Source organism: Amia ocellicauda, chromosome 1 (genome assembly GCF_036373705.1).
Source record: "Amia ocellicauda isolate fAmiCal2 chromosome 1, fAmiCal2.hap1, whole genome shotgun sequence".
Taxonomy (NCBI): Eukaryota; Metazoa; Chordata; class Actinopteri; order Amiiformes; family Amiidae; genus Amia; species Amia ocellicauda.
In genome coordinates, this window is record NC_089850.1 from 18,960,439 (window position 1) to 18,988,152 (window position 27,714).

General features: G+C 43.8%; 2 protein-coding genes across 6 annotated transcripts in view; one reads left to right on the plus strand and one right to left on the minus strand.

The window, feature by feature from the left end:
- Window positions 1-1,666, minus strand: part of kif13bb (kinesin family member 13Bb) — a 43,539-nt gene extending 41,873 nt beyond the window's left edge. For 2 of the 4 annotated variants that reach the window (XM_066697510.1, XM_066697509.1), the window contains exon 1: window positions 676-1,665. In XM_066697510.1, coding sequence (XP_066553607.1) covers window positions 676-745 — 70 coding nt within the window. In that variant the 5' untranslated portion in view covers window positions 746-1,665. Of the gene's footprint in view, window positions 1-675 lie in introns of all 4 variants that reach the window. The other 2 variants (XM_066697508.1, XM_066697511.1) reach the window with 2 other exon arrangements.
- A 32-nt stretch (window positions 1,667-1,698) lies between these two features.
- Window positions 1,699-27,714, plus strand: elp3 (elongator acetyltransferase complex subunit 3). Of its 2 annotated transcripts, none has more exons than XM_066697517.1 (15): window positions 1,699-1,792; window positions 6,734-6,833; window positions 7,402-7,540; window positions 7,676-7,746; window positions 8,520-8,583; window positions 8,911-8,979; window positions 9,280-9,434; window positions 16,481-16,642; window positions 17,223-17,349; window positions 21,693-21,886; window positions 22,338-22,428; window positions 22,826-22,891; window positions 24,637-24,864; window positions 25,208-25,289; window positions 26,894-27,714. In XM_066697517.1, exons 1-15 carry the CDS (start codon window positions 1,780-1,782, stop codon window positions 26,968-26,970), a joined length of 1,638 nt encoding a protein of 545 aa, XP_066553614.1. In that variant the 5' UTR covers window positions 1,699-1,779; the 3' UTR covers window positions 26,971-27,714. The 2 variants fall into 2 exon arrangements, with proteins under 2 accessions (XP_066553614.1, XP_066553609.1); XM_066697512.1 differs by lacking the exon at window positions 1,699-1,792 and adding an exon at window positions 5,196-5,407.

A 27,714-nucleotide genomic window follows, 5' to 3' on the forward strand; every position in this document is an offset into this window, starting at 1 on the left:
ACTGATTTATCAATTTGGTATAGGACTGTAATGGAAGGGAAAGCTATGTTGGAGGCACTTCAGGACATACAGGTTAAGGCTTTTCCTCCTCCTTCACATAGGGACACTGTAGAGACCCCCGAGTTTAGAGTATTGATGCTTTGCAGTCGGTGATCAGTGAGGTTTGCAGGTGACTGTACAGTAGGTTCATAATGGATTGAAATGTGCACGGCAGGCTAAGCCAGATCAAAGGAGGGTATCCTGTACCTGCCTTACTGAGAAAGCAAATCGCTGACATCCAATGGAGCGAAACCGTGGTATCTGGGCACAACTACACTAGTATCAACACATCACTCCGTGTGGCTGAAACGGTCAGCTCGTTTTACGTGGATTATATGGTTTTCCTTTTTTTTTATGCATCATTCAGCAGGACAGTTTAAGTCAGCATCTGTGTCCAAATATGCAACGACGTTTTCGTAATGGTTACAAAACCAACTAATACACAAATAAAGCACAACACTGCAAAGGCATGACTGGACGCAACAGGCCTTCAGCGGTTATAAACTACATTGACTCCAAGTTGAAGGCCGTGAAAGGGAGTGCTTTGCAAAGAAGTGACACTAGGTAACGAATGACACACATCTAGGTCTGGACGGTTAAATGACCAGGAGGGTTTCCCCGGGCTGACAGGCTCACCTCTGCGGTTCATGGGCCGGACCCGCACCGCCACCTTCACGTTGGAGTCGCTCACCCCGGAGTCGCCCATGCTGCCCGGCTGGCCAGTCCGCTTCTGCTGTCGCTGGTTTAGGGAAATAAATCCGTGTCACTCTCTCATCTGCGAGGCCAGAGGCATCGAGACGGTCCCACGGAGCTTGCACAAGGTCTCCCCCAACAGCCCCCACGACACAAGACCGACTCCAATCCCCGGGGCAGATCCAGCGATGATTTACAATGCAATAACCCGGACGCTGGTGCAACAACCGCGGCCTGAGCTGACTCGCTGGGTCTCGTTTAGAAACTGCACAGCACTGCTTTTGTTGTTGTTGATGGTGATAATAATGAGGATGCGACTTATCTCCAATATTTCCTTTGTTTCTGTGGTTTCTCTCCTTGATGTCTTTCGCTGGAAAACGCCCCGAAGGCAAACTTGCATGTGCTCTGGATAAAATATGTATAAGCTATATTCTTCTGAAGCAATAACAATATCCAATGTGCAAACTGCTGCTGAGCTTAAAGCCCGACTGTGTGGTTTATCTGAGAAGACGTGCTAGGCTTGCGTGCCTGCGGACAGAGTTGGTTTGGGCTCAGATGGCTGCTGGCACATTTCTTAACAATTCAAAGCCGTCCACAGCGCTGGGCAACGACCTCTGCAGAGCACAATCCGATACCAGTTGTATGTCAGTTTAAAGGAACTTAAAACATTGTCAATCCCAGACGGTTTTTGCGTGATTCCAGTTACAAATGTGTCCTCCAAAGTGCTTCTGTATGCGAGTGTTATTTCTTTTATTTTTTATTTTTTATTCTTGCTCCCGGTAGTAAACGATTTTCGGGACAAAAAGAAAAAACCACCTTCCGTTTCAATAAGGCGTTTCCGGTTCTTCCTGAGTTTTAAAAGCTATTTACAATGACTTGAAATGTCGGGATTGTTGCCTTGCAGCCTCTCGACAGGATGACAAAATTTCCACCTGTTTCATTTCCTGATTCAACCCATGACCATCACGGCAGCCATCTTTAACCTGGAGTAACCCCGCCCGCCACTTCCGGCGAGGAAGGTCGATACGGTAGAGCCGAGACGTAAGGATGCGCCATGTTGGTGAGGTCACGTTGTTCTGATGATAGCAACTTAATCAATGGTTAATTACACTTATACAGAAAGAGGTTCTTGTTTGAGACATTATTACATAACATATTTTTATGTTCCATGTTTAATTTAGAAATGCTGACACAGATGCGTTTGAATAGAGAGAGGAAGAAAGAGTGAGAGAAAGTGAGAGAATGATGAACTGTGCTTCAGTAGCTACAGCTATAGAGACCCTGGTTATTGGGTTTCATTTCCTCTTTCCATGAAAGGATGGAGAGCAAGACACTGGAATGACTTGAACAGGAACTGAACAAATTAGGAAACAAAGCCCTTTCTTTATCCTCAGAGCTACTTACCCCTCTGTTTTGTATGCACTCAAATCAGTCCACATTTAATGCAGAAAGATTGCTCACTAAATACATACACAACCAGTTTGGTCTCACTTTGTATCTTTACAGTTGATAGTTTGACGTCACAAAAATGGTGCAAATCATGTGAAAGGGTAAACATCTGTAAAAGAGAAAATGTTTACATCATTCCTTTTCACAATAAAGTAGTAGTACACAGCTTCACTGCTAGAGCTTGACATGATTTCTCTGTCTCTGTCAAAATGAGAAAAAAAGGACTAAATAGATTTTTTTTTTTAAATTAGGACATGCTTCCCCTTACTGGTGTGCTGTGTTGAATGGGGGTTATTTTTCAGCCCTTCGGGACCATTCAGTGTGCGGGCCAGGAGGGATGCATTATCTCTCATCTTTTGCTCTGTCATTCAGTGGGATGCCTCCCTCTGGTGCAGCTGGGCCTCAGAGCGGGATACAAGCAAGGACCACACACCTCACGATCTACGTATATGCAGATCACCCCCCCGCCCATACACACACCCCCACTGCACACCCCAGATGGTTAATTTCCATAAATCCTCAGGCTAAAGGAGCTGTTGATTGTTTCTGCTGTGCTTTCTCTTCTATTCCTTTATTCTTGTTTTTCTTGTTTTGTTATTTATTTTCTTCTCACTGGCTGGCATCAAACTAGACAAAAAACAGCACCTGACCCCTATGCCTGCAAAAATAGTCAGTGTTTTTTTATATTTTCCTGTCATAACAATGCCAAGCTTCTTAAGAGGGCAGAGTTATCAATATGTCTGATATTAATATTGCTCATGGCATAAGTAAATAAATCTGTGCATAACACAAGGGAGCATCCTTCCTTGTAAGTTGTAGCGTAACTGATTTATGTACATTGGGATGCCATGAGTGCCTATGTTGTATAATAATATACCATGATAATACACATGATGTTGGAGTCTTACCACCTTCAGTGTTGATTATTGTTGTGTATTTATTATTTCTCTATAACAAGAACTGTGCACATTCAAATACAGTTGCATTCTTCTTTAGTCAGAAATGTATTACATTTGGTAACAAAAAACAACATCACTCAATCACAGTGATATACACTCACCTAAAGGATTATTAGGAACACCATACTAATACTGTGTTTGACCCCCTTTCGCCTTCAGAACTGCCTTAATTCTACGTGGCATTGATTCAACAAGGTGCTGAAAGCATTCTTTAGAAATGTTGGCCCATATTGATAGGATAGCATCTTGCAGTTGATGGGGATTTGTGGGATGCACATCCAGGGCACGAAGCTCCCGTTCCACCACATCCCAAAGATGCTCTATTGGGTTGAGATCTGGTGACTGTGGGGGCCAGTTTAGTACAGTGAACTCATTGTCATGTTCAAGAAACCAATTTGAAATGATTCGACCTTTGTGACATGGTGCCTTATCCTGCTGGAAGTAGCCATCAGAGGATGGGTACATGGTGGTCATAAAGGGATGGACATGGTCAGAAACAATGCTCAGGTAGGCCGTGGCATTTAAACGATGCCCAATTGGCACTAAGGGGCCTAAAGTGTGCCAAGAAAACATCCCCCACACCATTACACCACCACCACCAGCCTGCACAGTGGTAACAAGGCATGATGGATCCGTGTTCTCATTCTGTTTACGCCAAATTCTGACTCTACCATCTGAATGTCTCAACAGAAATGGAGACTCATCAGACCAGGCAACATTTTTCCAGTCTTCAACTGTCCAATTTTGGTGAGCTTGTGCAAATTGTAGCCTCTTTTTCCTATTTGTAGTGGAGATGAGTGGTACCCGGTGGGGTCTTCTGCTGTTGTAGCCCATCCGCCTCAAGGTTGTACGTGTTGTGGCTTCACAAATGCTTTGCTGCATACCTCGGTTGTAACGAGTGGTTATTTCAGTCAAAGTTGCTCTTCTATCAGCTTGAATCAGTCGGCCCATTCTCCTCTGACCTCTAGCATCAACAAGGCATTTTCGCCCACAGGACTGCCGCATACTGGATGTTTTTCCCTTTTCACACCATTCTTTGTAAACCCTAGAAATGGTTGTGCGTGAAAATCCCAGTAACTGAGCAGATTGTGAAATACTCAGACCGGCCCGTCTGGCACCAACAACCATGCCACGCTCAAAATTGCTTAAATCACCTTTCTTTCCCATTTAGACATTCAGTTTGGAGTTCAGGAGATTGTCTTGACCAGGACCACACCCCTAAATGCATTGGAGCAACTGCCATGTGATTGGTTGGTTAGATAATTGCATTAATGAGAAATTGAACAGGTGTTCCTAATAATCCTTTAGGTGAGTGTACAGTTTATTGTCCTGTAAAACTGCACTTACTCAACGTAATGCTTTGACATACCCCTTGCTTGCATTACCAGTACTTGTATTGTTTATTTTGATTTCCCCTATGCCTCCTTTCCCTTAGCTCTGAGAGTTACCTGCACTTACTAGCCTTTACTATCTAGGATCTAGGACCTGTATTGTTTACTGAATATTTCCTATACAAGCGTGTGAAGTGGAATTTGTAAATTGCATTTACATTGAATTGCATTGAACGTTACTGTATTTTTGCACTTTGTATTGCCAATAAATAAATCATAATAAACTAAAAATAATATAATAATGTAGTCTACACGGACATCTAGAGGCGAATTTAAGAACTACCACATCAGACAATAAAATAAGTAAATTACCCATTATGTTAATAACATTCATCAGCATTATTAACTGGACATTAACTATATATTAATATTGGTATATTTGAAATACCATTTATAACCGATATACAAGACGATTGGTGTAATATTGCTTCTATTTAGGTCACTGTGTTTTTCCCGGAACGGCGTTTCAGTGCTTTATGTTTCCCCGGACAGTCATATGTAGCACCGCAGTTCCTGACACAGGTCGCATTCTTGTAGCGCAGTTTTCCGCAGTTCTGCGCCGATCTGCGCAGCTTCACCAATAGGATCGGTGGGATTGTGCATATCTGCGCAGAACTGCGGAAATCTGCGCTACAAGAACGCGACCACATTTTCGACAGTTTTAGATGGTTTTACGGCTGGAAACATGTGTTTGGGACATGTTGGATGCCGGATGTTTACAAGATAGTTAGTTGAATGTGCACGTTGATATATACATTTCAGTTGTAGTATTTTATTGTTGTTGTTTATTCAACACCAAGTGATTTCAAACATCAATTCGCACACGTTGTACCGAGGACAACGTAAATCGCGACATGGGCAAGCCAAAGAAAAAGAGTAAGTGTCCACGATTCAGAGATACGGTTGACTACACTGTACTGACAGGACTGTGCATATACGGCTTTTTTATTACATTACTGCGCCTGTGCATCTGCAAGGGACTGACACAACCCTATAAACTGTGCCGGGATTTATCACTCTAGATTCGAGTTTGTTGTGTTGTCATTATTTTAAATTGCATTTGCTATTATTGCAATCAGTTGATTATAAGTGTATAATTACCTAAATCGATCCCGGGTTTGATCCCCTTTTCATTAGTAATACACTTACATTTTAAACGCTAAATACCGTCCTGTCTCGAAGTATGGGGGAGACAAAAACCATAAGGGTTATTACTCTACCAAGTCAAAATAACGAGATACTAATTGGAAACTAGAATTTAAAGAATCTGAAGGTACTTTTTGTGTACTTTGTGCATGATGTATTACTGCATCTGTATTAATTGTATGCTAGTATGCAGGTTAACTTTAGTGATCGTTTGTAATTGAATAGTTTAAATTAGGACTTAGGAGTAGTATGCATCAGTAATGGTATGCAGAAGTAAGTAGGTTAGTAGCTGTAGTGTAATAGCAGGTATGTTCATGTTCATGATAGTATATAAGTTACTTATTATTATTATTACAAGGAAATAGCCCCAATAGTAATTATGCTGTTTTTAAATCATAAGCCCTTTATAAAATGCAAAGACTAGCCCAATAACAAAAAGATAAAGTGTGGTAGAAGGCGGAACAAGAAATATCATAGACCATTTATGAGGCTGTGACAGTTATGTCCTCTACAAGTGTACTGTAGTAAAAATACAATAAGGTGTAGCAAGGCACACACCTAGTAAAACATTGAAACATCAAGGTAAAATCTGTTAAATCAGTGGTAAAAACATGGGAAGAGGAAGTGAAGTAATAAGCGGTTTTAGGACCACAGTGGTAAATCACAGTGAATCAGCACTATTGACAGGGAGACAGAGTGTATTTGTCCATTATTTTAAAGGAAATGCATCTGTTACAACAGCTGTAACTTCTCACTGCTCACTGCCTAACGAACATATAATTCTCAGCTGATTGGCTATTGACCATACAAAGATACAATACACTGCGCGACGAATGTGGTTTCTTCCGTGTTTTGATCAATTTGAAATCAATAATTATTGATCAAATCCATACAAACAGCACAAGCAAAAAAAAACTAGGTATCATGGTGAATCGCTGATTGATATGTGGGAGGAGTTAGTGTTTATCCTATTAGAACCGCCCCAGCTGATGTGTAGTGCAGTGGGAGTCTCATTCGCACCCCGTGTCTGTGACTGTGCTGTGTCTCTCTCCCCAGGTGACCTCAGCCATGCCGAGCTCATGATGATGACGATCGCGGACGTGATCAAGCAGTTGGTGGAGGCCCACGAGGAGGGGAAGGACATCAATCTCAACAAGTCAGTATCCCGCCACTTATTTACATCGATGCATTTCTTTCCCCTTGACTTATATTAGCCCCGCCATCACAGGACAGTTTTTCCTACACTGTTTTAGGATTTTATACTCCAATTCAGATGGGGATCCCATCTCTCAACACACACTTTTCATCACCAGCAACAGTGCATATTAATCACCAATTTGCATATTCACTTTCAAATTACATACAGAGTGTCTCTCATGATTTAGATTGAATATTTCTTAATGTCCTACGATTCCAAAGCAGACTTATTAAATCCTACAGTTACCCACGGCAGTTGTTGTCTGTCACAAGAAATACATTGCATTCAGTATAGTATCAGTGTTGTCTCTCAAAGCAGATCACACATTTTGGTACTGCTATATTGTGTGTAAGGCGAGAGAGAGAGAGATGGATGAGTTTCAGATGGAGCTGGGTTTCTTCATCACCCTTTAAAAATTTGTCCGGATGTTTCCTAGTCGCACATACCCACATACAGTTGCGGTTGTACGTTTGCATGCAGAAGAAAGCCTCCTGATTCCTGTGCTTTCTGCCATCTGCCCATTCAGAGTGAAGACAAGAACGTCTGCCAAGTACGGGCTCTCGGCTCAGCCTCGGCTGGTGGACATCATCGCAGCCGTACCTCCCCACTACCGGCGGGCCCTGGTGCCCAAACTGAAGGCCAAACCCATTCGCACGGCCAGTGGGGTAAGAGGGCACCTGGTGGGCGATTTCCCCCACCTTATGTTTTGTGTTATTTCTGTATATGCCAAGTGAACTGTCAGAATGCCGTGTCTACCAGAGTGAGGCGTAATCTGTCATGATGTGTTTCTCTCTGGACAGATCGCAGTGGTCGCTGTCATGTGCAAGCCCCATCGCTGCCCTCACATCAACTTCACCGGCAACATCTGTGTGTGAGTATCACTCCTGTGCCCAAATAGGGAGCAGCCCACCTGTGCCCACAAAGAGATTCGATTTTTCAGAATTATGCTCTAAGACTTGATTCAAGTCTTCAAAATCATGAAGGGCATTGACCACATCAAACCAGAGGAGCTTTTCCAGATCTGCCGGGACACACGGACCCAGGGACACAAATGGAAATTGGGCTTCAAGGCATTCAAGACAGAAAACAGGAGACACTTCTTCACACAGAGAGTCGTCACAATCTGAACAAACTCCCCAGCGATGTGGTTGAAGTCACAATTTGGGAACATTTAAAAATAGACTGGATAGGATCCTTGGATCACTTAGTTATTAATGGACAGCAAACGAGCACGATGGGTCAAATGGCCTCCTCTCGATTGTGAACTTTCTTATGTTCTTTAAGCTCTTTTGCTTCAGCTCTCAATAAGTAAAAGCCTATCAGGCAGATGGTGTATCATGACAATACCGTGAGACCAAGACCATGCCTGCATCAATGCATTATATCACAGTCTGTCCCACAGCAGCGTCAGCCACTTCAAACATTATTTTGGGAGGGGAAAAAACTACCAGAAAAGTATTTTGTCTTGACTTGCATGAAATCCCACATTATTAAAACCTGAATGGGTTCATAGACACTGTGTGAAGGTATAGTCATAAAAACACACCCTGGGCGAGGCAAAAACCATTAGGTGTTAACAGCAGATGTGGCAAGCCAAGACAAAAGACTTTCAACTTTTGATGATATATATTTTACACTTTCCAGCTACTGCCCTGGAGGTCCTGACTCAGACTTCGAATATTCGACCCAGTCCTACACCGGATATGAGGTAAAGTGCCACGGGCCGGTCTCAGAGGCCTGCTCTTTCATTGTTTCAACCTCCTTCCTCTGCAGACTTCTTACAAAAACCGCAACAGCACAGTGAGATCGCCTCCAGCTCTGTGGATACGGGCAGGCCCATTCTTCACTTGTACCTAGGGTTGCCAGCTGTTGTCTGTAAGAAACAATTAACACAAAACGATATGGACCAGCTAGCAATAATTCCCTTGTTCCTGAAGTGCTGAAGACCCACAGGGACTGATAAAAGCCTGCACTTGCAGAAGTGCTCCAGCCCTTGTTGAGATCCAAACACACTTTGTCTTTTCCTGCTCCACAGCCCACCTCCATGAGAGCCATCCGGGCCCGCTACGACCCCTACCTGCAGACCCGCCACCGCGTAGAGCAGGTCAGTCCACCCCCCGGCCTGTCCTTCAGCAGCTGTTTTTCTCTTTTTTTTCCCACCTCCCTTTGTCACATGAATAGATGTTGGTGATTTCCTTCTTTCGATCTGTTCTGACTCCACTTCGGTCCCTTCCAGTCCCATTGCAGTTCCAGTTCTGTCACTCTGATGTTGTTGTTTCAATCCCATTTCCATTCCCAATCCCAATCCCAACCTCTTTCCCATTGCAGTTCCTATTTCAGTTTCAGTTTTAGTGCCAATGATGTACAGTTGAAAGCTGACGGCAGTTCTGTGCCCTGTTTGTAGCTGAAGCAGCTGGGCCACAGTGTGGACAAAGTGGAGTTCATCGTGATGGGCGGCACGTTCATGGCGCTGGCGGAGGAGTACAGAGACTACTTCATCAGGAACCTCCATGATGCGCTCTCGGGACACACCTCCAACAGCGTGACGGAGGCTGTCAGGTACCTGGGGGTGGGAGCACAGAGCCCGTTGTCAACTGTAATGGACAATGTTACGACTGGATTTTTTTTTTTTAAAGCATTCTTTTCAGAGCAACTTCAGTTGAGTGAATTGCTCACGTCTGGGGGCTGAAGTTATATAAATTGTAAGCTGCATTGAAGGTGCACCTCCATAATCTGTAAGCAGTTTGTTTGGAGCAGGTTTGGCTTTGTAGAGTTCAAGCACAGGTTGAAATCAACCACAAGAGGGGGACGTTGTGCACATTGTAAGTGACACTGGTACTTAGACTGCAATAGAGTTCGTTATTATACTTTTATTTACAAAATACTTTTAGAAAATGTTCTGCAGAAGAAGTAAATACATGTTTTAGCTGGGGAGATGGATTTCTGGGTCCCGCTGGCATCCGTTCTGCCCCAGATGGGACAATATCATATCCAGGACAGTGTGGAGGGATGGTCTTCTGCTTTTACAGTGTTCTTACCTGCACTAGAGGGCAGCATTTGCTTAACTACCATTGTGAAGTTCCCATTGATGGGCCAGAAAACCGAATGGAGACCATGCCTGTGAATAAGATGCTTTCAAAACCTTGCGGGAGAGGTGATGTCTGTGAATCAAGCACACACAGTTCTGTGAGACGCGTCTCGCTGAAGTCGTAGCGCATGATGTGAGGACCCGGCCCGTGTGTTCCCGAGCGGTGGGCTTTTACCCATGGGGCTGCTGGGGAGGGCTGTTGTATCGACCTCGTCAAAAATTGTTCTTCGTGAAACAAAATTCTGCAATCGCTGTGTGAAGTGACCCCCTTGACCTTCGGTGCAGACGTGTCAATGGTATAGATCAGAATATCTTTGTTCCGGTTTCCTTCGGCTCCAATAATAATAATGACAATTATAAGCAAGTGTATTTTCCTGAAAGCCTGTATAATTACAAGGGGGAGGGGGGCTGCTGCTAGAGGTCAGGAGGTCACATTCTTTGGCACTTTCAATTATATGGATCATTTTATATGCACCCTAAAGAGGTGAAATATGGAAAATCAATGTTTCAATCTTGTTGCAGCTCAGTGCGAACAGTAACAATATAACACAGCATTGCAGGGGTTTTCTTTTTGGCAGAATGCATGTGGCACTGTGTGTTTGGTTTTAAGCATTGCCGTAAATCTCAACTCAAAGGGAACAGAAAGCAATTGACGACTTTTAGCTACAGGTATACCCCTTGAAAATTGTTTCTCCTCTGCCAATGAGACCGTGGAGCTTTTATACAATCTCCCTACAGGGAGAAGTAACACCTGTGTATTAATGTTAAAATACTTGATGACTTGCGTTAACATTGCGTTTTGTGTAATCAACATTCCTGCAGCCCTCTCTCTCTCACCCCTTCTGGGAATCGGGCCCTGTGTCTTCTCTCTGTCGCTGTCAGAGTGCCAAGGCAATTCTGTGGGAGATTGCCTCAGTGGAGCTCTTTTGCTTTTATTGCTGTTTGAGCATCTCTGACCAGGAATCAAACTGCCAGGGTTTCAGGTGGACAGGCAGCTCAGAGCTCCCTTCTGCAAGTGCAGACGCTGCAGTTTCTGTACCATCTTCTCATCTGTTTCTCCCAAAGGAAAGTGATTGTTATTCAGTGGCTCATTTAACATGTGAGAGTCACAATTACCACTGTGTGTTTTCCCTTCACTGTCTTTAAACGCTTGATGAAAGATGCGGAAGTATTTAATCATTACCAGCTATTCAACCGGTTCAGACTGTTTAGTTAATTAATAACTCATTTATAAATTGGTAATAATAATTAAAACATTAAGCAGGAATACAGTTCGGAAAGGAAGAGAGAGATTGTGCAGTACTTTTTACAGTGATCATAATTATTTTATTCAGTCCTTTATATGTGTGTAACATTGAATCGCTGGGTCTGTAGTCGTTACCATGACCTTTCCCAGCTCCTGTGAGGTCTCTGTGATGGTCCCAGAGGGGAGCGGGGTCAGGGAGCCCCTCGGCCAGGTGCTGAAAGAAACCCCAAATGAGCCGGCTCTGTCTTTCATCTGGCCTGGGGCGCTGGGAGTGTTCCCCTCCGCAAAGGGCAGGCTTTGAAATTGCTGACGTGTGGGTGTCCCTGCGTGGCTGGGTGCCTCTTTACTCACTCGCGTCCTGCATTGCCTACCACCCCCCTGGCAAACCAGCACTCCTCGTTCCTCTGGGATGCCAACTGCCGCCTCTGTCACGGTCTTGTTTTCTGATTCAGCACTCAGCGGCGATCTGTCACAGGATCAGTGTGTGTGTATAACAAGCCAGACTGAATGCGAGGGGATCGTTGTTAAGGGTGCGAAGGCTCCAGATAAGCCTTGTTGGAAACCACGTCTGTGTTTTTTTTTTAAATGTCCTCCTCTCCCATTTCAGAGTTAAAGTTCAAGTAATCTGAAGATGATTAGGTCCGGGATTAGCGGGGGATTGTGCGTCAGTGTGTCTGTGTGTCATTGTGTGTTTCTGAATTGACAGCGTTGCTTATCAGCAGCGGCCGATTTACGGGTTCATTAAGATGACACGATTGTGTTTAATTGCGCCCTGGTTGCTAATCGGAAATGCCAGCTCCCTCCTTGAGCATGTTCCATACCCAGGGAGCATCGCTCTGTCTGCAGGGCCTTGTGGCGGTGAGGAGAGGAAGGGAAGCAGGTTTATTACACCCCCTGAGATTTGAACATAACGAACCCACCTGCCCCTTACAAAGATATTTACGCTTTGTTTTGGGTTTGGATTTTGAGCTTTCAGGGCTTTCCTGCTGCATTTGCTTCTTCACACTTCAAATAAAAATATACACTACCAGTCAAACGTTTTAGAACACCTCAATTTTTCCAGTTTTTTATTAAAATGTATGCAGTTTAATGTCTCAATGTACTCTGAAATTATAGCATAGAACAAATAAACAATTGGAGATAAAAATAAATAATGGAATCGTTTTAATCAAATTAATTTAACCCCTTAAACTGACAAACTCCTCTGGTGCCCTTAAAAGGGCAACAAATCCGTGTGCTTCTCTTTAATCCCATGTGTACTCTTCACTGCTGTATTGATTGACAACTGTTTGGTATCGCATGGAAGCTTAGACTCTTGACAATTATGACATATTCTGGATCCAGACAGTCCACTGATCAAAACCAGACCATCCACGTTTTGGTAGAAGGAACACACACCCGTAAAGAGCTCAAACTCTCTGTTTTGAACAAAACAAGCCTATTTAAACCCCACTCCCGGAGCAAACTGCGTGTTTACCCCCCGGGCTCTGAATGACGGCAGGCGACACGAAAACTATGAATTGGATGTGTTTGATAATGAAACGCGCTGGTAGCCAAGACAATAAGCTTTCAAACGATGTGCGCATTGTAGCAATACAGTGTAACTTCTATGCACAGGAGCTGCACGTAACACTGCCAAATAATGCTTAAGAGGGTGTAGTAACACATTATATAACTCTGAAATGTACATTATTTTTCAGTTTTTGGTAACCTAAACTTTTTTTTAACCTCTGGCAATTTACAGATTACCTTTGTACCATTTCAGGTTATTCACTGGACTTGAGCTGCTTACATTTAATTAAAAACTGGAAAAATCGGGGTGTTCTAAAACTTTTGACTGGTAGTGTATATATATTTATTTCCCTGTAGTATGTTTATTTATTTCAGTATCTGGAATATTGATGCTATTTTTGCTATATTGATTCCTATATTCAGTTACTTTCCTAGGCTGCTTTCTGATTCAACTCTCCATTTGTGTATTTGTTGCCTTGAAAGTATACTTGTATTGGACTTTGCTGAACTTCTTTTTCTATACAGGGTGTAAAGCAGTGATAAAGGTGAAACAGACAACAGTAAATAGATCTCAGCGGCAGAGGTTCACTGATTAGTTCAGGCTTTAACACTGCTATCCGTCTCTGAGTGTCAGGGGAAGGTCTTGAGCTTTGTGCTTGTGGAGAGGAGATACACAGGTGAAGCCCAGCAGCCAGCAGAAAAGAGCAACTCTTGGTTGAGCTCCGTGTCGTGTCAGTGGGTAGTTTGGCAGAAATTGCGATAAAGCCTGAGCTTTGAGGAGGCACTTTGATGCCGCATTAAAGAAATTGACTTTTGAGAGGGTCATTGACTGAGGCAGGGAAACGCTGGATTGAGTGTAAAGAGAGGGCAGTTGAGGGTCAGGGGACAAAGAAAATAAAGCATATGCCCCCTCACAGTTCAATATATATCTGAAGACTGTTATCCCCCAGCCACAGTGATCTTGCTCGTGTTTTGAGTGTAAGACCGTCAAATCGGTTGTAGCAGTGCTTTGCAGGTCGTCTGTGAATGTTACAGGTGAAAACTTCTTGATTGATTGCCCTGGTCTCTCTGCGGGAGGAAGGGACCCACCAGGAATGATTCAAGCGCACTGTTCAGACTCTCCTTCCTCCTTGTTATATATTTATATATTTTTGGCTTTGTAATGATGGCGGTAAGGACATTTTATAATTTGTACATTATCTTTGTCACACTGTTGACTTCAGTTTAGTTGATCACCATGCATGGATTTGATGCCACAGTCAAAATGGACACAGACCAAACTGGCTTTTGTCCATTTGACAAACCCTCGGGGAAAAGCAATGTTCCTTTCGGGGACAATTTAGTGCGATTATTGACTGCTAACAAAATGGTCATGAATAAATGTACATTATTACATACAAGTCATTGTTAATTAACAGTTAGAAAGTATAATTGCTTATTTACAGCTCTGGAAAAAATTAAGAGACCACTGCAAAATGATCAGTTTCTCTGGTTTTACTATTTATAGGTATGTGTTTGGGTAAAATGAACATGTTTTGTTTTATTCTATAAACTACTGACAACCTTTCTCAAATAACAAATAAAAATATGAATTTAATGGAATGGCTGCCATACATGTAGAGATGCTGATTTAAGAAAAATGTGCAGTGGTCTCTTAATTTTTTCCAGAGCTGTATTGCCTACTAAAAGTCACATTAAGAGATGCTCATTAATGGTAGCTCTTAACACTGAATTAGTCAAAATCAATACCGATAAAGGCTGTAATGAGCCAATGTTTACATTTAGGAAGTTCAGAGATCATTATTTGGAGTCATTTATCTACATTTTGCATTTAAAATAAGTTAAGTGATGAAATTAGGGTTATATTTTGGGTTGTTAGGCTTAGAGTCCCCAGTGCATTTTTAATAAAGTTGGGTTTGCATTTCTAGTGAGTAATCTGAACTGTGTGTAAATGTGTATGGGTTTAGCTTGACTTCTTCAGTCTCCTCCTCCTGGGATTACACACCTAGAAATCACAGGCAGGTCTGACATCACAGCTCCGTACCCTGCAAATCTCCTGACGATCAGAACTGCACACTGTCTGACTTTTCTGATGCTGTAATGGAAGCTGTGCTTGTGGAGGAGGAGGAAAATGTTTCTAGTCATCAAGGGAGTTAATAAGGCAATACTAATTGCTTGGCGTACTATGCCGAAAAAAGAAAGGCAATCTACTTCTAATAACTGCGACATCTCATGGAAAAGAGACTGCAGTTACCCGACTGGTCAAGCATGGCTCCAGGGGTGTAGCTACTGCAAGGCCAAATTAAAGGGAGTCTCCCTCAGTTATTTTCATTTGTGGACACCAGTCAGATATCCATTTAGATTTAATGTGCTCATATTAGTACTGCAGAAACCCAAGGTCACTTTGCAGTGTGTGTACACGTGCGCGCGGGTGTGCATTCTGTCCTAAATACACTAACACCAACAACTTGACTTCCCACTGGGGAAACTTTCACTTTCCCAGGAGGCCATGGGCCGGTTGCCTTTGAGTGACAAAGCTCTTCTCAAGACCCATCAGATCAGTCAGTCATCAGCTAATCTGGGCTGTGAATTTAATTTACAGGTGGAGCAGTGAAATACGTGTTTGTGAGAGATTACACATTTGCTTCCTCGTATAGAGAGTTTAACGGAGCTTTATATTACGTTTACAGGGGGATGACCCAAATTAGGATTACTGTAATAGCTTCTCATCTAATTACCTGTGCTGTGTCTCACTGTGACGATCATTCTCCTGACCAAAGAATAAATCACCATTGTGACAGTACTAAGCATATTTACTCATGCATTGTATTATTATTGCTTACTTCAAATAACCATTTGCATGCCTAGACAGTTAGTGTTGACTAGAGTAATGCATACTTTTTTAAATCACTTTTTTTTTTATTTGCTTACAAACTTGCTTTCATTTAGGTTTTGAGGTCTCTAGGGTTCAGAACTGTCAATCATCCCTGAGACCTGGCACTGATTTAAACTTGTACGGCTGTTTACTCCAGCCTTGATTAGCATTCATTTCAGACTGCCTTTCCTTAAATAAGTTTGGGACCTCCTTTGGTACAGTCAACCCTGCGGGCCTGAGAATCAGTCCAGAAAAGAAAAACAATTAGCGGTCAATAATGTTTCAAGGAGAAAGCTCCCCTTTTCGCATTCCTGTTGGTGGTGGGAAGAAGGTGCTGGATAGAGGGTGACTCATTCAGCACGTAGAAGCTGGCGGATTTATCAGAGCCTCCCAGTACCGGCGGATTAGTGACGTGTGTCCAGCCCTCGGTGTGATGAGGGTCTGAGGGAGAAGAACCAAGAGAATGGGGCCGTTTCTATGGGGGAGAGAAGTGGACTGTCAGATTTTCTGGTGACGTGAATCTCTCCCTGATAACTGTACAATTATCAATTGCCACCCTAAACCAAAATGATATAAGCACGATTAATGGTATTCGGCTCTTTGAAGCTGGGACTCTGTGTCTCCACGACCTGGTTTTCTTCTGCTTCTGCTTCTGCTTCCAAAAAGCCAGCCTTAAACTTTAACCACACGAGTTGATAAATAGGTCTTAATGCAGTGGCAGTAGAAATCGGAGGTCCACTGTCAATGACTGTTGCATTGCTCTGGTGGGCGTTTTTCTGCATACAATTCTGTGTATTTGTACAGTTCCCACTTGTTTCTATCCTGACATTTACTGTTCTAATTTCAGGGACCGTTATATCTAACTTATCTAACGTACCCCCCAGGTACTCGGAGCGCAGCAACACCAAGTGTGTGGGCATCACCATCGAGACGCGGCCGGACTACTGCCTGAAGCGCCACCTCAGTGACATGCTGGCCTATGGCTGCACACGTCTGGAGATCGGTGTGCAGAGCGTCTACGAGGATGTGGCCCGAGACACCAACAGGTCAGAGTGCAACTGTCACGCCCATGCAGCAGACGCACATGTAAAATACAGGGGCACACTGCAGAGGACAAGACAGATGCTTGGGAACACGCTGTTAGAGCGGAGTCCTTTCAGAGCTGTCTTTTGTCTTTCCGGAGGGGTTGCCCTCTGCAGACTGTCGGCCCTTACACAAGCGTCCCCTATGAGCCACTGAGGGCAGGTGATGTGTTATAGTCCTTAATGCATTGTGGGTCAGGTCGCTTATGATTGACTGGTCCATTACACAGCTTTTAATGTAAAGTCGGTGATATTTTTCACACTGTTATCCATTGGGGCCTGTCATTGAAAGTCCTAGAACGTCTTTACAGGCTCTTTGGGGACGTATTCTTAGAAGAATTTCCAATAGTTTAACAGAGTCGTCCCCCCATAAGTTAAACTGTTATGCTTAGGAACTTAACTGATACATTTGACCCTGCAGTAGTTTGAATGTAGAAGAAAGCATTGCAGTTGGAGAGGGGGCTGCGGAGGGCAGTCGCTCTGCTCATGGGGTTGGGGATGAGGAGAGAACACCTCGGGATTAACCCGCTTTGTGTCTGTGCAGAGGCCACACGGTAAGGGCGGTCTGCGAATCCTTCCACCTGGCCAAGGATGCCGGCTTCAAGGTGGTGGCGCACATGATGCCCGATCTGCCTAACGTTGGCCTGGAGAGGGACGTGGAACAGTTCATTGTGAGTGACGTGTGTGTGTATGTGTGTCTGCCTTCCTGTCTTATCTTGTCGGACCGTTGGCGAAAATTAAGTTAAATCAAAAATAAAGAACAAGGCTAGGCCTAAGTCTTGCACTGGCAATTGCCGACCCGCCAACCCTACAATCCTGACTGAATTAAAACATCACTTCTCAATATGGCCTAGCTAACCCCTCACCCACACACCCCCAGCTTAACATAGAGCAACAGCATGCCACATAAGGTTGTTTATTTATTTTTTGTGGACATATCATTCCCTCGGTTGCTATACACGTTTGTATTGGAATGAATTCATACCCTGCATTTGAAACAGTATGGTTCCAAGATTCATATCATTTAATAAATAGAGCTCATCGACCTATACTTCTGTATCAGTGTTCAGGCTGGAGAGAAATCTGTCAAGACTTCCTGCTGCACGGAGCACAGACATTGGTTAGGTGGACACTTTTCACTGCCCCTCCATCAATTTCTTTGTAGCCCATTATAAAAAAAAATGTACAGCTCTAGAAAAAATTAAGAGACCACTGCAAAATTATCAGTTTCTCTGGTTTTACTATTTATAGGTATGTGTTTGGGTAAAATTAACAATTTTGTTTTATTCTATAAACTACTGACAACATTCCTCCCAAATTCCAATTACAAATATTGTCATTTAGAGCATTTATTTGCAGAAAATGACAACTGGTCAGAATTACAAAAAAGATGCAGTGTTGTCAGACCTCGAATAATGCAAAGAAAATAAGTTCATATTCCTTTGTAAACAACACAATACTAATGTTTTAACTTAGGAAGAGTTCAGATATCAGTATTTACTGGAATAACCCTGATTTTCAATCACAGCTTTCATGCGTCTTGGCATGCTCTCCACCAGTCTTTCACATTGATGTTGGGTGACTTTATGCCACTCCTGGCACACAAATTCAAGCAGCTTGGCTTTATTTGATGGCTTGTGACCATCCATCTTCCTCTTGATCACATTCCAGAGGTTTTCAATGGGGTTCAGGTCTGGAGATTGGGTTGGCCATGACAAGGTCTTGATCTGGTGGTCCCCCATCCACACATTGATTGACCTGGCTGTGTGGCATGGAGCATTGTCCTGCTGGAAAAAACAATCCTCACAGTTGGAGAACATTGTCAGAGCAGAAGGAAGCCAGTTTTCTTCCAGGACAACCTTGTATGTGGCTTGATTCATGCATCCTTCACACAGACAAATCTGCCCAATTCCAGCCTTGCTGAAGCACCCCCAAATCATCACCGATCCTCCACCAAATTTCACAGTGGGTGCGAGACACTGACTTGTAGGCCTCTCCAGGTCTCCGTCTACCATTAGACGACCAGGTGTTGGGCAAAGCTGAAAATTGGACTCATCAGAGAAGATGACCTTACTCCAGTCCTCTACGGTCCAATCCTTATGGTCTGCTGCAAACCTCAGCCTGGCTCGTCTTTGCTTCTCATTGATGAAGGGCTTTTTTCTAGCTTTGCATGACTTCAGCCCCGCCCCTAGGAGCCTGTTCCGAACCGTCCTCGCCGTGCACTTCACCCCAGCTGCCGTTTGCCATTCTTTTTGTAAGTCACAAGTGTCATCCTACGGTTGTTGAGTCACAGTTGAATGCAGTCAAGTGGAGAGTTGTTTTCGCCCCCTGCCGGTCTGTAGCTTTGTTGCCCCCAATGTCTGCTGCTTGACCTTGTTCTTATTGATTCCAATTACTTTTGAGGTACTACTAGCACTGTTTTTGCCATCCAGCTGGTCCTATTGTAAGAGGATAGTAATGACCACAGCAGTGGTTTTTATAGTTTTCCTTGTTAAATAAGATTTGGTTTAGGTGATTACCTAATCACCACCTCATTCAGTAGAAGTGTTGGCATTCAACAGACACTGGAATGGAATGGCAGACATACATGCAGAGATGCTGATTTAAGAGAAAATTGTGTGTCCTCCATATTGTTAATCTCCCGAGTTGTCAGGTCAAAAGTTTGGTTCGCAATCCGGCTTTATCCAAAGTGGATAGGTTTATCCTTGGGTTGCTGGGTTTTATTGTTTGTTTTTAATTTAGGTATTTATACACGCAGCTAATACAATGAAGGGTGAAATTACACACAATAAGAGAGGCTCAAGGCATTTTTAAGAGCTGTGTGTCTGTGTTGTTGATGCTGACACCTGCAGTGACTTATTTCATATTGCAGAAAATTCTATTAGAGGAATTGAGGATGCGACTGGGAGCAGCGGCTTGCTGGAGAAATTAAATGTGTGCCTCGACCATTCCTGGCCACTTACAGTGTGATTAAATAAATGAAGTTAATCTAAGCCCAGCTGGGGCTCTGTTTACTGCAGTGGTTTGCTGTCAATGTTACGTCTTTCGAATATGAAACACAGTTTACAAATGGTGGGTAATGTTACGCTCAAGGAGGCTGCTGATTGGTCAGTAGCCTTACTGCCCTTTTTTTGGTGGGAGGGGGGGTACTAGCAAGAAGGGACTGAATGCTTCCTGGAATCTCTGGCCATCATCCGTAGATAATCATCTGCTATCGCCTTTTCCGTTTATTTTATATATTATTTCTTTGTCCATCCATATTTGGTTTTAAATAGATTGTGCAGATAATCTTTCTAGTTTTTCTTCCCTGTCACACTCTTTCACTCTCTCTCATATGGGCCTGCCAAAGCAATATTTCTGGGATGGAGGTTTTTATAGGATGCGTACACTATTAAGATATGGCCCTACTATCAGGGTGCCGGGCTGAGTAATCGCTCTGTCGTTGTCACTGTCTCACACTGGAGATGTCTTCTACAGATTCTTTTTTCCCCCTGCTTTCAGTTGTTCCCTCATCATCTGGGGCTGCCCTGAAATAATTTCCCCTGTCAGGAAATGACTAACTCCATCCTGATGCATTATACGAGTCTTTACACACTGTCCTTGCTTTTAAACCGGACTTTTGAATCCTTTCACTTCACCCCTCAGCAGTGGACGTTGTACTGTCCTTGGCAGCAGCTAGATTTGTGATTTATTTTCGTAGAAACATTAGATACTTTTTTAATTTATTTTTTATTTAGGTGTAGATTGCTGAATTTGTCATTTCAGTGAATTCACTGTTGACTGTGTTGGCACTCAAAGTCTGAAGTTGGGCCAGTGTCCTGCAGCTCTACTCTTTCAGACCTCTCCAATCAGTCTAAACCACACCTGTAGTTCACCATGTCTTTACTAATCTGGCCACAGATCAGTTGGTGTTGAATTATTTCTTACAATATGATGATTTGACAGTTTCTAAGGGTTGCACAGCTGTAATTCCCAAGGAGTGCTTATGGCGAGAGCATGGGAGCAATGTTCAGGAGAGCCAAGATTAAAAGGTGAAGTGACCCTACAGATGTGCGGTGGCAGTGTGATTGTTTAGGGAGGGGTGTGTCTGTGGAAGTGAACAGGGCTGTGACTCAGACTCGGATGTGGGCAAGGCTGGTGTGGGGCTGAGGGTAATGGAGCAGGTAATGCACAAACCTGGCAGGGGCTTGAGAGAGGTATAGGTATTTATAGCACTGTACTCTGCAATGGGCATAAAAAAAACCTTCGTTTGCAAATATCTTTTTTTTTTCCTCTTCTTTCTTTCTCTACCGATTACCCTGTCATCATCCCCTGAGCGTTAGTGTTTATCAATATTATAAATTGCTTTCCCTCTGCAGAGGCACAGTTGACCTGTCTCTGAGTATAGGAGTGGCTATCATTTACATCATAGCAAGACCCACACCAGAAACAAGGTGACTGCGATAATGAAACTCCATTAAATAATGGCAAAATCTCGCAGTGATTTATGTGTGCGCCGCGTCCTGAGGAAGTGTAATTCTGCTTTATAGCGGAGTTAGAGAGTTTCAAATGGAAAGTGATCGCTGATGGCATCTTATCTATCTTCCCTGCGGAAATGTTTTTTTTTTTCTTTTCTTTTTTCTTCTCTTCCTGCATCAATCTGCTCAATCTAATTGTTCCTAATTATTCTTCAAGATTCAAAATGCAAGAATCTGTTATATAATATAATGAACTCTTGAACTCCAGTTAACATGATGTATTCTCAAGCTCTGGATTCTTTAAAATAATTACCAGAAACGTGTCTTTTTCCGAGTGTTTTTATCAAACTGCAGTGCACCCACTCTCACAGGCTCTGGTGCTGTGAAATTTAAACAAGGTTTGCATTGCAAATAAGAACTTTCTGATAGCTGTTCTGAATTTGAGTGCCAATAAAGATGTGGAGTTCCAATGGATTATTGTATGGCATAGTCTTTGATTTATGAATGAGTTTATTTTGAAGTTTTCCTCTCTGACAACCCTCTCTGCTTCCCTGCAGGAGTTCTTTGAGAATCCCGCGTTCCGGCCGGACGGGATGAAGCTGTACCCCACTTTGGTGATCCGCGGCACGGGGCTGTACGAGCTCTGGAAGACCGGCCGCTACAAGAGCTACTCGCCCAGCACCCTGGTGGACCTGGTGGCTCGTATCTTGGCGCTGGTGCCGCCCTGGACCCGAATCTACAGGGTGCAGAGGTCAGAGCTGGGCTGCTGCCCTTAAACCTGGAAGTGCCAACACCCCCATGTTAAAATGTGACCAGTAGTGACATACTGGTCTTCCCTCTTTGTTTGTTTGTCAGTAGTAGCCTCTGAGCATCCTATACTGTGCAGATTGTGAAAATAACCAAACAGCATTGTAGTTGACTTGAGTGTGACACAACTCTGAGTTCACACCGTTTCCTAGCCTGATTAGTCACATGAGAGAGGGAAAGGAATTGTGTGAGGTTTTGCCCCTGCAGGGCCACAGGCAGGAGTAAGTGGTGGGGAGGGAGCTCTGTGTCTTGGTGTAGTGGATAAGTAGTGTGTGTGTTCCCACAGTGGACAAATGTTTCCACACACTCCTGACGTCTCGCCGTGGAACTCTTGTGATCCATACTGATGCGCCTCAATCCCTACATGAATAAACCAACGCTGTCTCCTCTTGCAGGGACATCCCCATGCCTCTGGTGAGCTCTGGGGTCGAGCACGGCAACCTGAGGGAGCTGGCACTCGCCCGCATGAAGGACATGGGCACCGAGGTGAGAGTCTGGGGGCCACCCTTGTCACAGCAGAGGGAGTGTGCTTGGCACCCCTGGTCAGGGACAACTGAAACCTTGCGCATGCCGGCTTCTGGTTTTACAGTAGCAGCGTCACACAGGCAGTTCAATTAACCAATTAACAAATTAAATAATTAGGAGCTCAGGGTGGAATAGAAACCAGGCCCTCAGGGACTAGATTTGAGCATCACTGCTGCACACCCCTACAAACAACCTCTGAGATTTGTAGCAGATGTCATTTTAGTCTGTGTGCCCAATTTTCAATTTGAGATAAAATGCTGAATGTTCGGTGGATCTCTATAAAGAAAGAATGGTATTTGGCCTGTATTGATTTCCTCAGCGCTTCATTCTGTTGGGTGTTTTTTGTCTTTCTGTGCAGTGTCGAGATGTCAGAACGAGGGAGGTGGGAATACAGGAAATCCATCACAAAGTCAGACCCTACCAGGTGAGTAGGATTCATATTTTATCTGTGTGTGTGTCTTCCCGATGTGAATCCCAGGTCAGATAGATAATCCCTTAATGTAGCGTAGAAGAGATAGCCTTCTTTATTTCAAACTATTTACTTATTTGTTTGCATACATGGCTCAATTTAGTGCCATTCTGTCTATAGGCCTTGGTAATAATTTGATTGCAGATCATTACATTATACATCATACATTATAATCCAAAGCACCCCCTGTATTTGCTTGCCTTATGATACCAAAATAAATGTTTTTCTGAAAGACTAGCTTACAGTGTCTCCCCGGATGAATCGCTGGGGCTGTGTGACGAGTTGGGGGGGGTGGCAGGAGGCAGCTGGCTGGTCAGGAGTTTTGTGGAGGTGCAGGTCCTGCGTGCTTCACTTATGGTGTTGGGTGCTGGAGGGGGGAGGGGGGCGACTGCAGACAACAGATAACATGCGACCAAGACAGGGGAACGGACAGATAACAAGCACAGATAGCTGCAATGAGCCAGCGTTTGAGTAATCGCACCGTGCTCTGCTGATAAGGAAGCTGCACGGGGGCAGAGTTAATTATATCCTCCTGCGGGAGATCGAAGTTAACCTGTTCACAGCCCGGCTGGTGGATTGAGGGCCCAGAACCCAGCGCCGTCACAAGCAGCTTCCCACTCTCTTCTCCTGACTCTGGAAACAGTCTGTTGTCTCTTTCTTCACCCTAACTTTTATTGTTTTGGAATAAACTTAATAAACTCCGTCTTATTTAAGAACACTATACAGAGTTAGAAAACAAAACTAAAAAAAAAAAAATATATATATATATATATATATATATATATACACTCATTTCATCACTCTTCTTCACTGTTATCTTTCACTCCTTCACTCTTCACACAAACAACGAGGAGCGTGTTTTGCTCTGGAGGGAAATGCTTTGAAAATCAGAGATCATTGTGTAAGAACCGACCAAATAGATAAGAAAGCTTTCTGTCATTTCAGGCTGAGCGATTCTGTTTCTTCTTGTGAACTAGCGCAGAAAGTCACCTTAATTAAATGATACAGCCAAGGTCCAAGGGAAATCGTGGCGAGAAATCATTAGATTGTAATCCATAGTGAAGTCACGCCATTGTCCAATTGATCGTTGTGTTTCAAAGTGTCGTGGGTGCTGTTTGAGGTGTCGTATTTCGTGACTGTGAGATCTGAATTCAACTACGTGACAGAAAGAAGAAGGCAGCTGCTTTTAATTTTGCTCAGACGCCGTGCCAGCGAGTGTCATTTGTAAGCAAAATGTTTGAATCATTCATTCACATAAAGTGGTTTCAGATCAACAGCAGGAACGAATCTGCAGTTTGTGAACCTGACAGTTAAGTTTTCACACAGTTTAGAGGACCACGAGTCTCCACAGCCTGCGTAAAAAAAAAAAAGTCTGCTCACTTCAGCTTCAGAGACTTTCACATTAAGCAAATCGAGAGGCCTTTGGGGTTAACAAGTCGCTTACAAGCAGTCTGTTCAAAGAGGCCAGCTGTGAGGTTCATTTTGCCCCTAATAGTAGTGCACACGCTCGGAAGACACAGACACAGACACGGGGCCTAATGATACAAGACTCCAAATGCCTGACCCAGGTAATGATGTTATAAGTGGCGCACAGCTGCAGCTAGTTGAGACCGACGTTCAGAGACCCCCCTAGGCTGCAGAGCTGTCACAGCAGAGTTGTGCGCTCAGTGCGGTCAGCGGTGTGCTCTTGTCGCGGGCAGGTGGAGCTGGTGCGCAGGGACTACGTGGCCAACGGGGGCTGGGAGACGTTCTTGTCCTACGAGGACCCCCAGCAGGACATTCTGATCGGCCTGCTGCGTCTGCGCAAGTGCTCCCCGGAGTCCTTCAGGCCGGAGCTGAAGGGGGGCGTGTCCATTGTCAGGGAGCTGCATGTCTACGGCAGTGTGGTCCCCGTCAGCAACCGCGACCCCAGCAAGTTCCAGCATCAGGTGGAGTGCCCTTACCCCGCTCTTATATTGCTATCGGTATTGATTAGTCATTGATTTATTTTTTTCTCCCATTGGCACAAAAGCTCTGAGGTGGACGCCAGTAGTATTGAAACATCAGTACTGATATACAGATGTAAATATCTATTAATGTTGCTTTCATGTGGAATAATCGAAGAATAAGATTTCTAAGATTGCACCACCCCTTCTCCTTCTGAGTGTGTCAGGTGTGCAGAGTGTGTCAGGAAGGAGTGTGTCATTTGGGCAGTTTTCTTCTTCTTCTTCTTCTTCTTCTTCTTCTTCAAACTCTTACTTACAAACTTACAAACTCTCTTTCCGTGAGCAGGGTTTCGGGATGCTGCTCATGGAAGAGGCGGAGAGAATCGCCCGAGAGGAGCATGGATCGGGAAAGATCGCTGTCATCTCAGGTACGCTCATCTCTCTGGGTTGTGCAAGCTGTATTCCTGAAACTTTTAGAAAACAAATATACATATATGTATAAGCCTAGAAAAATATATCTATTTCTTACTTGCTGTAGAAATGTATTGTCCACATTTGCGTCAGGCCATGAAAACGAGCGGCACCCACGACCCTCGTAGGCATCCCAGCATTCCCCTGTGCTTGTCCTTCTGCTGACAGGCGCAGGTGCCGGCTCCCAGTAATGCAGTCGACCTCAATTAGCCTAACCTCCCCCGACCACCACTAGGGCCGTCTTCCCTGGCTGCTGAGACTGCAGAGAGGTAGTCTGTCTGAAGGACACGGAGCAGCTGCTACTGCGACCAGAACACTAATTCATACACAACAGAAGTCAGCCATGTCCCTGGGAAAGAGAGGAGGAAGGAGGGAGAGAGAGGGGGAAGTCTGATGGGCACTGAAGTAGAGCTGCAGTTTCAGCCCGCGGGGGGAATAAAAGTTCTTCTGTATTTTTATAGAGTTCTCCGTTTCCCCGTAGCCTTCTAAGACCTTGACAGATGTGTTATTGATAGCTGTTAAGTTTTCTGGATTTAGCAGGAATTTCAGCTGAATTTAATCTCCGTTCTCCATGTGAGGACATGTACCTGTCACAATCTGATGAAGGCCTTATCTGCAGCAGAAGAGGCTATTAGGAAGGGAAGTGCGCGCAGCTGTGTCATGGGGTGAGATTCAGAGTTACTAAATAGGGGAAGCACTCTTATCGCCGCCTATCAGGGGTTTCTGTGTTGCTCTTCTGAGAACACGTCAAATAAGAATCCAGACAGCCGAGATAAACACACAAAAGCTCAGAGCCGAGGCAGAGTGGAAGACATCCGTGATCGTGATACTATTGCCATGTTCTTACGCGAGAGTCTACAATGGCAGCCGCGTCGTGATGAGCCAGACGAGATCGCTAAAGCCGTGGTTTCATTACATAATCTATAACTGCCTCCACAATCACATACATGACAAGTCACTTCATGTGAAGGAGCTGCGAGGCAGAGAGGAGTCAAGGAGTGCCACTCTTGGATGTGTGATACAAAGCACTGTGTTTGACTGTGGTGGAGTTTCCAGGAGTGCAGAAATACAAGCAACCTAACTGAGTGGAAATCAGCGGCCCTGGTTTAAGTGTGGGTGTGGGGGGGGTTCCCATGGGGGGTATTGTAGTCTAATCTACTTTGGCAGCTTCCTTGTTTCAGCACCTCAGCACTAAATCCAAAATTAAGTTTTACAAATTAACCATTTCAAAATGCCCGTGTCTCCCTTGTTCTTTGTTTTTCCTGTGGGTCCATTTTGAGAATATTTCTGTCCATATGTTTGCGCCACATTTTCGTTAATAGCTTGTTACGGCAAGATTTCAGTCTGTTCTCGCTTTAATTGAACTTGTTTTGCTTGTATGCGGATGCTGTTTCATATTATCTTAAATTATACTAATACTTATAGAATGTTATAGTTATATAGTTATAAAGTTATAGAATGGTTACGTTAATTGCCCAGAGACTTCTGCCAGAGTCTGAAAACAAGTAAGTGACTAACCAAAGCTCAAACCTGCTCTGACAGTCCTGTTTCTCTCGCCCAGGCGTGGGAACCAGGAACTACTACAGGAAGATCGGCTATGAGCTGGAAGGGCCGTATATGGTGAAGAAGCTGGACTGAGCTGTGGAGAACAGGTCTTGAGAGGGTCTCAGGTTAGAGAGGTTAGAGAGAGGGACCTTGTCCTCCCCAGCCTGCGGTCTCTGCTTTCACATATGGGGGGGGGGGAACTGGGAGGTAGAGACGTGGAACTGCTTCCTCCACCGAGACTCGTTTCACTGAAACGCTTGGCGTCCGTTGGCAAGAAATAATGTTCCCCCTTGGAACTTCTTTAGATGTTTATCGACAAAGACTGACAGCCTTTTGTGGGGCATCTTCAGTAACTTGGTTCTCATATGATGCATCATTGGGGAAGGTGGTTTGCTTTTATTTTGACAAAACACGCTTCATTTTAAGGGGGGCAGTATCAATTGTCAGCAATCAGGTAATATGTTAAAATACCTGTTTTGTTGCTAATTGTTAACAATTATTTGTTTATTCATATTAGATTTTTTAGTAGCATTTTTAAATAAGAAAACATAAATTGCTTACTAGCTGCTAAGAATTCATTAAAAGTATTCAGTCTACAAATACAAATACATGCACCTTAAAATTAAGCGGGATTGTGAAAATAGGGTTATTTTGAAATAAATATAGCCAGTTCTCCTCAGTGTGAAGTGCAGATCTGAGCTGTTGGGTTTTATTTTCAGCTCCTGTATGTTCTGTACATTTATTTTGATTATTAAATTGACTTAAAAAAAAAATTAGACTAATTTTAGTAATTTAAACATTGTGTCAGCTCCTTAAATAAAGTATTTATCAAACAGA

Bases quoted from the DNA above. Each gene is read 5' to 3' on its own strand.
- elp3 (XM_066697512.1), top strand. From the start codon at position 5,386: ATGGGCAAGCCAAAGAAAAAGA. The intron at 22,429-22,825 runs GTGAGAGTCTGG...CTTTCTGTGCAG, and splicing joins TGAAGGACATGGGCACCGAG to TGTCGAGATGTCAGAACGAG. The intron at 22,892-24,636 runs GTGAGTAGGATT...TGTCGCGGGCAG, and splicing joins ACAAAGTCAGACCCTACCAG to GTGGAGCTGGTGCGCAGGGA.